Here is a 14,159-nt window from a genome sequence, read left to right as displayed (position 1 = left end):
ACACGCAAAGCATTACAATCCAAGAAAATACCTCAAGAGAAAAAGATTAGTATCTTTCAAGAGTGGGTGCCTTATTAACACACAAACCAACAAATGGGAAAAGTCTTAGCCAGCATTACTACGATCCATCCTATCCTGCAGGTTACGCAGGAGTTCAAAAATTGTATCGTGCTGCCAAAACGCGACTGAAAAGTCTCCGTTTACCGCAAGTGCAACGTTGGTTACAAGAACAAGCTACCTACACTTTACACAAACCCATTCGACGCAAGTTTTCCAGAAGTCGCACCCGAGTGGAAGGCATCGATCATCAATGGCAAGCCGATTTAGCCGATGTCTCTCATTTGGCCAGCTACAATCGCGGTTACAAATATTTGTTTTGTGTCATCGACGTCTTTTCCAAATTTGCCTGGGTCGTACCCTTGACTTCCAAATCGAGCAGTGAGTTAGTGCGAGCCCTGCAAAGAGTGTTGAAACAAAGCGGTCGTCACCCTCTTCGATGGCAAACGGACAAAGGCACCGAATTTCTGAACCAAGCTTTCCAAAAAGAATTAAAGAAACGTGACATTCATTTTTTTACCACCGAGAATCCCGAAACCAAAGCCAGCATCGTGGAACGTTTTCAACGCACTTTGGAAGAACGCATGTGGAAATATTTTACGTATCACCACACTCTGAAGTACATCGACATCTTACCGCACCTGGTGCAAGCGTACAACCAATCTTACCATCGAAGCATCGGACGTGCCCCGCAAGAAGTGACTCCCGACAACGAAGTGCTGGTGTATGAGCGCCTGTTTGGTACATCCCCGACGAGGGCTGTCCCCAAGAAAAGTGGAGTGTTGGTTGTAGGAGATTGGGTACGCATTGGCAAAACCAAACGCACTTTCGACAAAGGTTACTTACCTAACTGGACGACCGAATTGTTTCGTGTCACTGGACGAGTGCATGGCCGTCATCCTGCCGTCTATAAATTAGAAGACATGAACGGAGAAGTGCTGAAAGGAACGTTTTATTTGCCCGTGTTACAACGTGTCACCAAAAAAGAAGACGACGTGTACGACATCGAAAGCATTCTCGAACGCAGAACCCGTAAAGTGGGTAAACGACGTGTCAAAGAAGTCAAAGTACGTTGGAAAGGATATCCACCCAGTTTTGATTCTTGGATCGACGCTTCGCAAGTCATCGACTATAAAAAGAAGTGACCATCATGCCCTTTTCACACAGACGCAGCTACGTCGACCACTCCTTCACCTAGTTCTTCTCTGCAAGATTTACAAAAACAACCTTTGTGGGTGTGGTGTGGAGAACGTGTGTCTAAAACGCAAATCGTCTTTTTCTGCCAAATCTTCGTGGTGTATTGTGTCATCGGGGCAGCCATCGCCAATTTGAGGTTGCAACAACAGACAAACATTTGTGGACTATTTTATTAAGCAGTTGCATCGGTTACCTGCTTCCCAATCCCTCCCTGAAATTCTCTTCGAATGGGAACAACGGGAACCTTGTGTCCAGTGCCAGTGTCAGTCACCACTCCAATAACAACAACAACAACCCTATTTTGGGCGGAGACACGCCTCTGACGTCCAGTAACCCCTCGGACAGCCACAGAACTCTGGAATTATGAGTCACCAAAACCAATTTTACTTAACCTTACCCAGTGACAGTTCCATGGAGGTGTTTCCCAACAACACGTTGTGCTGTTACACGGTCAAGTTACCTCAAACCATCCAATTAGATCACGAAGCCCATTGGGACGTGGCTTTGGTAGAAATCATTCACCCGACCCAAGTCCTCAATGTTCTTCCTATTCAAAATATTTTTACGGTGGAAGTTCATGACGAGCCAATGGAAAAATACTTGAATACCCATGTCAAATATGATCACAAAACCTATGATGACAGAACTCAAAAGTGGGCCTACCACTTGTTCCATCCCCCAGGCTATTATTTTAGTGGTCAACATTTGGTCTGCACCAGAGCTTCCAGATTTGATGTCGTGTTTCTGGAAGTTTTGGAAAGTGTCAAAAAAAGTGTCACCCTGGAATACCACAAAGCAGCTGGTCGCTTCCTGATGAAATTCCTGAGGGAGGTAAAATCATAGCTATTATAAGTTGTCCTGAATTGTTTGACATGTTGGGCGGGGACACGGACATGAGAGAGGCCATGATGAAGAAAAAAGAATTACCAGTCATTTCCGACAACGAGTATTTTAGCAAGTTATTTCGTACCCCGGTAGAACTGAACCAAGGACTGAATTTGATCTTTGTGTACTCCGATGTGGTGGAGTATAACGTGGTGGGACACACCTCTGTGCCGTTACTGCGTGTCATTCCTTTCAAAGTGGATTCTGCCACGTCCGACGAGGAAGGTGGAAACACTTATCACGTCCACCGCGAATTTGTACATCCTCATTATTTGCCCGTCAGCAAGTCGTATTTGGACACGGTCAACATTGCTATAAAAGGAGATCTGGGACAAAATATTCCATTCACCAAAGGAAAAGTCACGGTGAAACTCCATTTTCGAAAACGGTTCTCTCACGACTCGTAAGTCATGTATCCAGTGTACCGAGGGGTTGCTCGACAGCGAGGACACGGTTTAGGAGATATGCTGAAATCGGCCTTTCGTTCGGTCGCCCTTGTGTTGAAACCGATGGTGACACGCGGATTGCACGCCTTGAAAGATGCTGCCCTGACGCAAGGCAAAGAATTTCTCCAAAATGTCATCATTGACAAACAAAACCCCAAAGAAGCCTTCTTGAGGCAAGCAAAAATGTCTTGCTGCAAACGGGTAAAGACCTTTTGGGCCGACGAGAAACACCTATAAATGCCCTGCACGCTACCGAGTCAGGCATTCAGCAAGGACAAGGCAGAAAGAGACGACGAAGAAAACACCCTTTCACCAGACTTCACAGGTCTAAAGCTAGAAAGGCAAAGAAAAGAAGAACTGTTCGAGACTTAGACGTTTTCGATTATTGAGACACAGAGAAAAAATGATGCACCGAGAGTCTTGCGCCTGTTCCAAGTCGGAACTGGATCTGTTTGCCATGCCCCCTACGATGATGACCATGCAAGAATCCCAGTGGGTGGAATTTCATCCCGTCTCCTCTTTGACGGATTCCGCTCCCATCGAGTTTGAAATCAAAGGACAACCCAAAGATTACATCGATCTGAATAATAGTTACTTGTACTTGAAAGTGAAAGTGATCGAACCACCCAACGCTAACCTAGACGCTGATGAAGCAGTAGCTCCCGTTAATAATGTTATGCATTCTTTGTTTAGCGAAGTGGACTTGTACTTGAATAACAAACTGGTCAGCAGCAGCATGGATACTTACTCTTACCGAGCGTACCTGGAAAATCTCTTGACGTACGGAAAAGAAGCCAAGAACATTCATCTGGATGCTTGCGTGGTATGGAAACCTGACAAAGCGACTAAGTTCGACAACATTGCAATTGCTGGGGATACTTCAAATTTAACGGGATTTGTAGAACGACGAACGAAAATTGCTGGAAGTCGTAGTTTAGAACTGATGGATCGCTTGCATTTGGACATGTGGTTACAAGAAAAGTATTTGCTGAACGGGGTGGATATCCGCCTTAGACCGAATCGTAGCACTGCTGCTTTCCATTTGATGGCTGCTCATGATGCCACTTACAAAACTATCATTCAAGAAGCCAGACTCTACGTGCGTCGTGTGGAAGTGTTGCCTAAAGTGGGAAACGACATCAGTCAGACGTTGAGCAGAACGACCGCCAAGTATCCGATACGAAGAGTGGAAGTGAAAACGTTCACCATTCCTGCTGGACAGCGATCCATGATCGACGATCATCTCTTTCAAGGACAGTTACCCAAACGTTTAATCGTTGGTATCGTGAAGAATTCAGCCTTCAACGGACCTACCATGAAAATCCTTTCTACTTTAATCATTACAAAGTGTCCAAAATCGAAGTCAGTCGCGACGGCAAGACCTTGTGTACCCGACCCTTTGAACCTAAATTTGAGCCCGAGAAGAATTATTTGAGATCGTACTTGTCGCTGTACGAAGCCACGGGACAGTTAGGAACCAACACCAGTCACGGTATTTCGTACGACGATTATGCAGGATTTTATGCTTTGTGGGCTTTCGATTTCACTCCAGACCAAGGCAGCGACGAGGGACATTTCCACTCTATAAAATCCGGCCAGATTCGTGCGGAACTTCAGTTTGCAGAACCTTTACCCGTAAATAACACGGTGAACGTCATCCTGTATGCCGAATTCGATAATACCATAGATATCAACAGTTTAAGAGAAGTCATTCTAGATTATTAGAAGCCATGGAAGACTGTTATCCCTCTTTACCTAGTGGAGAAACTTTGAAGATGGAATGTGAGGAGACTGTGGAAGAAGAAGTTATCATGATGAAGTCAAGATGGCCAGAACAAGAAGCCCATTTAGTCTCCTGTTTTGCTACATTCCTGGCAGATATAATGAAAAAACTGATCAAGGAAGAGTGCTATGGATGTCACAACGATCATCCCAGTCAAATTCAACACGACAAATGCCTGATGTTAAGTCAAGAAGAAAAGTTGGCCGAATATCTGGACAAAGCTTGGGGTCACATCGAAATAGAATTCGTGTTGAACGAGTGGTATAAAGGCTTGGATAAACATTCTTCTCCTCCATTAACGTCTCTGGAGTGCCGTCGCATCGAATCTCTCTTGGACCAGAGTAAGAAGTCGGAGCTAAACGCCTTTTACTTGTCAGACATTTTCAAGCAAAAAGTCAGGATCGAATTGATCACTTATCATTACCTGTGAAGAAAAAAACCCACACAAATCAATGGATACCTGGGAACTTTATTACCTTTTGAACCACAGTTCGTACACGGCTTCTTGAAATCCTGTCGTCTGTGCTAAAGATGAACTCCCTCATCGCAAACCTCAAGACCATCAAGCTTATGTGATCAACACGGACGACAGTCATCTCCCAGGAACCCACTGGGTAACCGTCTACTTTCCTCAAGAAGGATGTGTGGAATATTTCGATTCGTATGGATTGCCTCCTTTGGAAGACGACATCATTGACTTTATGAGAAGAAATGCTCAGACCACCCGATTCAATGATGTGAAATTACAAGGCACAGATTCCTTGGTGTGTGGACAGTACTGTGTGTATTTTCTGCATCATCGCAGCCTGGGTTATTCCTTAGAACATTTAGTGACTCATTTTGATCCTCGTTCTTCTAGAAACGATGTGAAAGTAGATAAATGGTTTTGTGACCATTATGCTTATCTTTTGTCTCAAGCTAGGAAACGTAGTGTCCATCAATGGCCTAATGACTTCCAACAGTGAAAATCACAATTTCATTCACAACGTTGTCAGCCTTGTCAAATATTACGTTAGTTGAAAAAAAATGTTTGTAATTTGAAGAAAAAAAATGTTTGATGTTATATTGTTGGATTATTGTTAAAAATGTTATAGTTGTTTGTTAGTGATTTTGAATAAAAAAATGTTGTGTTTTGAAAAGAAATGCCTTTGTGGTTTGTTTGGCTATAGGAATCTTGATTCATGCTCTTTGACTTCTTACTATCCCTCTCATGACACTCATTGAACGGTCCGACTCGAAAACCGTGTGGGGATGTTTTCCTTCACGTCCGCGATTTTACTTTAAAAACCGGGGTAGTTTCCAGTCTAACCTAACATACTCAGCCAAATCCAGGCAATGTTGGCAGATGACCCTGAAGAATTTGAAACTTCCACGCTGGCAGCGGCCCTGTAAGTATCATCATCCAGCGGCGATGAAGCTGATGAACCTGCACCACCTAAACAGAGTGGAAAAAAGGAAAGCTCTGTCTACCTGAATATGGGACTGTGAAAGGCAATTGATGATATCAAAAAAGCGGGCCACTTCGACAATGCCACAAGACCAGGTGTCCTAATGTGACGTCATCGCTGCCGACCAATCGTAGCGGGAGTCACATACTGCTTGGTTTGACACATGGGGCATTTCAATCCTACTAAGAAACACGAGTGTGTGGTGTGACTATTGCCACTCATGTTTATTAACCTTTCAGTCAGGTTGTTAAGGACTAGTTAGTCCTACACCTGAGTGGCTAAATTAAAAAGTACTCTTTGAGTACATAAAAGCCTGGGGGATGAGGCTCCTTATCCTTCCCCCAGGAGTAATTAAAAATCACGCAGTGCGTGAATAAACAAGTGGTACATGTTCAAAAGAACAAAAACCACTATAATCCAACTAACTAACTAACTAACTAACTAACTAACTATAACTAACTAACCAGTCTAACCATCCATTGCCGACTCATCCTCCTACGAAGATGTGCTCCAAACTAGCTAAGCTAAACAAAGCCTACGTGAATTTGCATAGGGTCAGACACAGTCTGATACCGAAGCCAGAAGAGACAGAGAATGTGAGAATGTTAAAAGTCACTGAAGACCTGATAGAAGAGCTCTTCAGAGAAGAAGTGAACAGGGAGAAAGAAGAATGGACAGAGAAGTACAGACTTCAGAAACAGCAGAGAGAGCAGCAACAGCAGCAACAGCAGCAGCAGCAACCTGAACCTGACAGAGGCTTTGTCGATTGTCGTATCGACACCAAAGAGTTCTTCTTCTCTTTCCGAAGAAGCAGACCTATCGTCAGAAAGTCTATCGTCAGAGGACGTCGCATTCTTATAAACTAAAAGATCGCCCTAGCTTCAACTTCGCACACAAAAAACAGCCCTTTTCAGGGCTACCCAATACTCTAGAAAAGAAATAACAATAGATTTGCCAATGTAGAGTAGTGTGAATATAAACGCTGACCCTTTTCTAGTGTGATTGTATGTGTTTGTGTTTGTGTTTGTAAGCACTCAAGTACGTTTGTGTGGATAGTAGATAATGATAATGATTTTTTGTTGTTTGAAGTGTGGGAATAGTAAATTTGGGTTGGATTTAAATGATTTAAGTATGTGGATAGTATATTATTTGTTTAATAAAATTTTTTAGAATAGTGATGGGTAGTATAAAAAAGTGAGTGAGTGTTTCTTTTAGGTCCGCGCGTTGTTTGGTTATGATCTAGGTAAGATACAATTTGTTTTATGGGGATGTTTTCCTCCACGTACGCAATTTTAGTATAAATTGAAAATCGCTTGGCAGTCTAGCTACCCTGTTCATTCGTTAACAAGACGATGAATACCAGAATAAGCAAACTTCTTGAACTCCAGATGCACCTGGAATATGCCAGGCGCATACTAAATGAACTGGCCGTGGAGGCCATAGTAGAAGAGGGAAGGATGAAAGAGGAGGAAAGAAGAAAAAGAGAAGAGGAGGAAAAGGAGAGAGGAAATGTCAGAATCCCAGAGACAGAAGATTGGGATTCTGAAGCCACTTATCCCGCCTCTGCACTCCCAACAAAAAAAGTAAAAAGAGACTGGAGTAGAAGATGTGTGTGTGGTGCCAGGCCTGGAAGGTGCCATCATTAACCAGGTGCCCTGGAGTTCAAAACAAAACAGTCCTTTTCAGGGCTACCCAAACCTTTAGAAAAGATATAGTAATCTATTTGCCAATGTGTGTATGTAGAGTAGTGTGAATATAAACACTCACTCTTTTCTGGTGTGATTGTATGTGTTTGTGTTTGTAAGCGCTCACGTACGTTAGTGTGAATAGTAGATTATTGGGTTTTGTAAGCGCTTAAGTTGGTTTGTGTGGATAGTAGATTTGGGTTTCATTTTAATGCTTTGCGTGTGTGGATAGTGGATTTGGGGTTTGTTTATTGCTGTTTCACGTATGTGGATAGTAGATAATATGAAATGAGAAAAGTAGGGGATGTTTTCCTTCACGTCCGCGCGTTGTTTGGTCGTGATCTGGGTAATATAAATTTTGTCTTAGGGGATGTTTTCCTTCACGTCCGCGCTTTTCGTATAAGAACCCATAGTATTCGTCGTTCACACCATTCTACAGAATAACTGAGACAAAATGACTCAAGTATCAGCTTTATTTAATCTGTTGAGAGACATCTATTTTTGGATAATGGATGTAGAATATGTGGTGGAAATAATAGAAAAGGAATGGAGGCATGGAGATATGAAAGACTTGGTAACCAGTCAAGTTCAAGGTCTAAAGGCATCCAGAGATATCATCGTAGGGATGATAGAAGAAGAAGTCAATAAGTCAAGAGGCTTCATTGACCCACCTTATTTCAGAGTGGGAAGTTTGAAGGAAGCACTGGATCATGTCATCCAAGTCCGGTGCTTCCTAGAAAAGATGTTGTATTGGACAGAGTGGAGGAAGGTAAAATGGGGTTTGGACAAGATGAAGAAAGGGGAAGATCTGATGAGAAAAGTAATGGAGGAAGAAGTAGAGAAGATTAAAGAGACATGGAGCAAAGAAAGAAAAGATCAGGAAAACAAAAAGAAACAGACAGAGTTTGAGAGGCTAAATCGGAATTGGATGAAGATACAAACCAAGTTTAGAGAGTTGGGCCATCCTGACTGGTTACCAGAGTCAGATATAAAGAAGAAGAAGAAAGGGTTATTAGGAAAGATAAGGGGGTGGATGAAGAAGTGGAGGAAATAGAAGAAGAGGAAAACCAAAGGCCTTTTTCAGGGCCACTTCAATCTCTCGAAAAGAGATAGACTTTCAATTGCCTACCCCTTTTTTTATTTATATTTTTTTTTTTTTAAAAATAGAGACCCCTCCCTGTTTCAATTTTACATATACCCTATACAGACCCAGGGGTTTTTGTCCATGTTAAATTTACATAGACCCTATACAGACCCAGGGTAATTAATGTTAAATTTACATAGACCCTATACAGACCCAGGGAAGTCTGTAATGCTAATTCCTCATAGACCCTATATCGACCCAGGGGTTTTGTCCATGTTAAATTTACATAGACCCTATAGTGACCCAGGGGTGTTTTTAATGCTAATTCACATAGACCCTATACCGCCCCACTTCACTACTACTACTAATAATAATAATGAAACAATCTAATTTCGGAAGAAACCTTAGAACAGTTGTATGCAGACGATTTAATTGTATTTTAACTGTCTTTGCTGACACTGCCCACCAGTTGCAAAATATGCTCAAAATTTTTGCCTAAAGTGGAAACAAAATTCCATATGAAAAGCAATAATGACAAGAGGGGTTGTATTTCCTCAGAAGTTATGAAAGTGGAACTATGAACCTAACAGAGTAAAAATTGAATCATATTACAAACAATAGGGATGCATATTTTCTTCAAACAGACACCTCGTACATGTGCCAGAAAACTCCATCATCGCAAGCACTGAAGGCTGTGCATATTTCGAAACGGAGTCTTTAAAAATTTGGCAAATTACCAGTAACTGTATTGCGTCTTCTGTGTGATGCGAATATAGGTCTCATTCTTAACTATCAGTGTCAGGTTTGGGTGTTTTATGATGCCAAAGACAGCGTAACAAGCTCACGTATAATTTTGTCAATATATTCTTGGTATATCTAAGTCTACTCCAAATGCATTCTTATATAGTGAATTAGTTCGAATTAGTACGCAGAATACAAAATGTAAACGTATTTTGAAATATTGGTTTAGAATTCTAAAAAAAATGCCCAAGGACAGATATCCTAAACAATGTTACAATTAACAACTAAGATGGGGTGAAAGTTGTGATTGCTGGGCTAACAACGTTAGAGAACGTTTCTTTGTGCTTGGATTTGGCAATGCTTGGTGTAGTCAGTGGATGAATGATGAAAATACATTACGTAGAATGTCTAGACAGAGATATGAAGATATTTATAGGCAAAACGCATCAGGTAAGAATGCGTTTCTATAGGCTATTGAGAATAGAAGTCACTTGTCAAAAAAATATAGAATTGTTAGGAGATATATACTACTGTTGCATAATTACTGATCTTAGAGCGGATAACCTGCAAATGAGATGTAATACGGCAAAATATAAAAATATTTATTATGACGAAGGACAGTGTCAAATTTGTAATGATTATATTGAAAATGTATTCATTTTTAAATGAGTGTATGCTATATGTAGTATTAGGATGAAAATATTAACACTACTTGTTAAAAAAAATTAAAAATTAAAAAAACGAAGGACATTTATACAAAATGCTACCAGAAAATTCCGATGAAGAATTTAACATTGTTTACTATAAAAGTCTTACATATTAAAAAATGCCGTTTTTATCAGCAACTCTCGCTACATAGACTCCAGATAAATACGATAATACTTCTGTTTGCTCCATGCACGCTTTAGAGATCTCTTTTGTTTATATTGCTTGACATATATTTGTATTTCACCCAGTTAAAATAATAAATACAATAATGATTAATTTCATATACAATTAATATATGCGACGTTGTTTTGTTACACACTAAATACCTTTATTATTATTAGTATTATTATTATCATTATTATTATTAGTAGTAGTAGTAGCAGCAGTAGTAGTAGTAGTAGTGGCCGTTGTGTAAGCATTTTTAAATATGAAGTGTAGATAATTATTTTTGTCAGAAGCAGAAGCAAATTTAACAACAACAAAAACAACAAAATCAATAGTAAGTACAACCACTTGAGCATTTCCCTGTTCGAAATAGTTTACGATCTTTCCATGGCACGTAAGCAAGACTAAATCTACTTTAATAGATGTTTCAATAAAAGAAGGGCATAGTAGGTCATGAAGATAACGGTGTTTACTCACAGATTAACCAACTCACCACCAGGACACGTGCGCTAATATAATTAGTCGATTGACAATGAACAACACAAAATTGTACCTTGGTTGGGTCTCGACCTTCGATTTGCTTGATTTATTTTTGTAAAAAGACTGGTCCGTACATGTTGATGAAGAACTTATGTCAATTTACTATCTGTTTATATCAATTGTTAAAACACTAAAACAAAACATTCAAAATAACTTAGCTTTGAAAAGTAAATCTACTATGCAGTAAATATTTTAATCAAACAACACGAATATTGCGTGGACAATGCAAAACACAGATATACTTTAAAATGTTAGCAACTCAGCAGCTCTTGTTATGGTTTGAAATATGCACTCGGACTCACGTGACTTTAGAAACTACACACATGATTGCAATTTCCATAATTTACGTATATTGATTCCATCTCTTAGAAACTTTAATATATTTTCAATCCTGTTACACACTTCGACTTTTCACAGGTTATTTGGGAATTCCAACCACGGCGACATGTCAAGAAGAATTCATTATTTAGGAACTGATTTGCTATGCCATCAGAGCATTTCCAGAAATTTGTAAATCATGTTCTAATTTAACAAAACATCTTGTAATATAACAAATTATTTGATAATGTTACAAATTATTTTTCCAATATTAAAAATCATACTAATTTTCTTATATTAGAAAATGATACTGAGTTTTTTTTCAAAATTAGAAATACCGATTTTTGGCTACAGCGTCTATCCATATAACACACTAGTTCGATTACTATAGGAGGAAGATTAATGGGTATGAGAACCAATCCACACCTCTCCTACAAAATACTGAACGACGCCACAAAAAGAGACGCAATGAAGCAAAAGTATGCATGATAAATTTTACTTTTCCTTGCTCCATTAACGAAAGTTTTGGTAATAGCGTCTGTTAGATATCCCTTTTCTCCGACAAACACTTTCCATATTCTAACTATTGGTTCTGAGTCGTTAAATTTCATAGTTCCCATTCGAAATGCATGTAGATTATTTGCCGATATCCACAAATATTCTCCATCAAATGCAAAAGTGTCAGCCCAAGCTAATGTTCCATTTTTAGTGATGAGGTTTGAGCTGTTCATGGCTGACTGCGCATCTATCGGAAGTCTGTCTACGCCATCATGAAATAGCAGTCCGTAGTAAAGGTGTCTTTGTCCTGCCACCATTCCATCCGTAATATCACGTTTCTGACCAACTTCCACGACAGTGCGATTGAAATCTCCACGGGTTCTCAATGTGGACGTAGGTACTTTATACAAGGTAAGACTAGAAAGAGCGCAATAGAACACGGTAGAAAAATCTGAGGTAAGAGCAATTCCATTTACATGAGTGTTGGCAACAGGAAAATTGGTGCCACCTACCATAGAGGAGTGATGAAATGCATAGGAAGAGTCGGTGGAATAGTCATACACTACAATCTTGGCGTCTAAAGTATCTGAAATGTAAGCAAAGCTGGCTTTACCATCTACGTAGTCAAGCACTATGTCATTGATAAAATTAGAAGACCGGCTCACAACTTCATTCGGAAATTCATAAATGTGCACAACTCTGTTATAATTAATATCAAAAATCACCAACTTAGCGGGGCAAAGATTTTTTGGTGATGACCCATCTACAGCGAATATATTTATTCGCCCAATGTCAATAATCCACATCCAACCCGTGTTAGGATCTATCTCCATGCTTTGTACGTACTGGAGGTTTCGGCAATCACCCATTTCATTCATTTCCCATGAAGGAATGGGCTCCAAAACGGTAGTGTGCGACGCAGTCTCTGCTCCGCTCGTCGCAATAAGATTCAAAGTTGCCGGAACTCCCATTCGCCATCTCGGAACGGTGACGTATACGTTATTATTGTATACTTTGATGCCTGCAATGATGCAATTTTCCACGATATACTGGCCATTGGCGATATATGATTGTTTCATTGATTCGTTGATCCATTCATAGTCTATATATAGAAATTCATGCATAATTTCACCATGCCCAACCTTTACTAACTGGGCGCCTTTCACGCACAGAAAAAATAGAAGAGCGATAGGATCAAGATTTCCTCTCATCCTGTTAATGTTTGGTACTCTAAAATGTAACACACTAAATAAACTTCAGACGTGCTAGCACAATTTACCGTCACGTGATACCGTGGTACCTGTTTTATCTACTGAAAACCGAAATGAGGCTCTCGCGAAAATCTGTATTGCGGCATTATTCAGTACAAGTTAAATCTGTACTGCGGCATTATTCAGTACAAGGTCAAATTGCAATATTAAAAACAGCTCTATCTACAATGTTAGCTTCCAGTTGCGTGATTCTGATAACGACTTAGCCATAAATCAAAGGATAAACATTTCTGCTGTGAACGATACGGGGAGAAGATTGAACGTGAACAACATTTGGCACAACTCTATACTTCAAAAGACGTCGGGTTTCCTAATGGGAACATCTCAAGTGTGTTGCCCATATCGAAATGTCATCCGCAGCTCCGATTAAAAAAAAATATGGAGAACAACACAAAGCAAAGGACAGATAGATAAATGGTTGGACGGATGAATGGGTGGTAAGATGGATGGATGGATGGATAAATCGTTAGATAGATAGATATATATAGAAAGATGTTGTTGAGAAAGATAACCATTTTGAAGCATAATCTCGTACCAGTATATTAAAATAAGAATTCAACGCCAAATATGTCGTACAGTATTATATCATCGTCATCATCAGCATCAGCATCACCATCAGTATCTTTTTGTACGTCTCGTGAAAACGTTTTACATTATGTGACATCTAGCTCATTAGTTATGAAACCTGTATAACTCGGACATAAACTTAAAATCGACAACCTCATGATTTCTAATCACACTGAAACGTCGAAATAGTCTACGTATTCTAAAGTTTAGAAGCCTTGAATTTGACTTAGGACTTTTAGTTTTACTTAGCATCGTCATCAGGACGCTTTGCAAAGAGGCCATGTAAATGTTAACTTGAAATTGAATGTTTTCCAAAACAGAAATATGAGTCTTCCGTAATTAATAAAACTCTTAAAGACAGCATGAATAACAAGATTGCTAAAAGCATTTTAAAACTTTTCACATAAATGCGAGAAATCCACGAGGTAAAAGTATTTAAAAAGTTGCATCACTGAAGTTATAACTTTACTTGTCTGTGTGCTTAGTGTTGTATTGGCTCTCAATACAATTGTATGTATTTGTTTAATTACATGCCCACTTAGGCAGGCAGGAATGAAACGTCTCCCTCTCACATCAATAAGTCTACAACAGTTGCAAGAAAATAAACGATTACACTGCATATTCCAAATTTCAAGGAACTGTTGAAAATAGTTTTTGAGTAAGCATCAAATAGACATCACTTCTCTGCCGCATAAGCTGTCTAGATATTTATGTTGGGGCCAAAACTGTTGAATCTCGTCTTTCATTGCATAAATTCAATAAAACC

The 14,159-nt window shown here is 39.7% G+C and overlaps 1 protein-coding gene across 1 annotated transcript; it reads right to left on the bottom strand.

Annotated features, from left to right (window-relative positions):
- Positions 1 to 11,488: 11,488 nt before the first annotated feature.
- LOC149794374 (protein yellow-like) lies at positions 11,489 to 12,433 on the bottom strand. Its single transcript, XM_089969106.1, has one exon. The coding sequence runs from the start codon at positions 12,431 to 12,433 to the stop codon at positions 11,489 to 11,491; it is 945 nt and encodes a 314-aa protein (XP_089825232.1).
- Between the last annotated feature and the right edge of the window lie 1,726 nt (positions 12,434 to 14,159).

The sequence above is a fragment of the Sinohyriopsis cumingii genome, chromosome 8 (genome assembly GCF_028554795.1).
Source record: "Sinohyriopsis cumingii isolate HCF-2022 chromosome 8, ASM2855479v2, whole genome shotgun sequence".
Taxonomy (NCBI): domain Eukaryota; kingdom Metazoa; phylum Mollusca; class Bivalvia; order Unionida; family Unionidae; genus Sinohyriopsis; species Sinohyriopsis cumingii.
The sequence above is the reverse complement of the archived record's forward strand: the minus strand, read 5'-3'. Positions and strand labels throughout refer to the sequence as shown.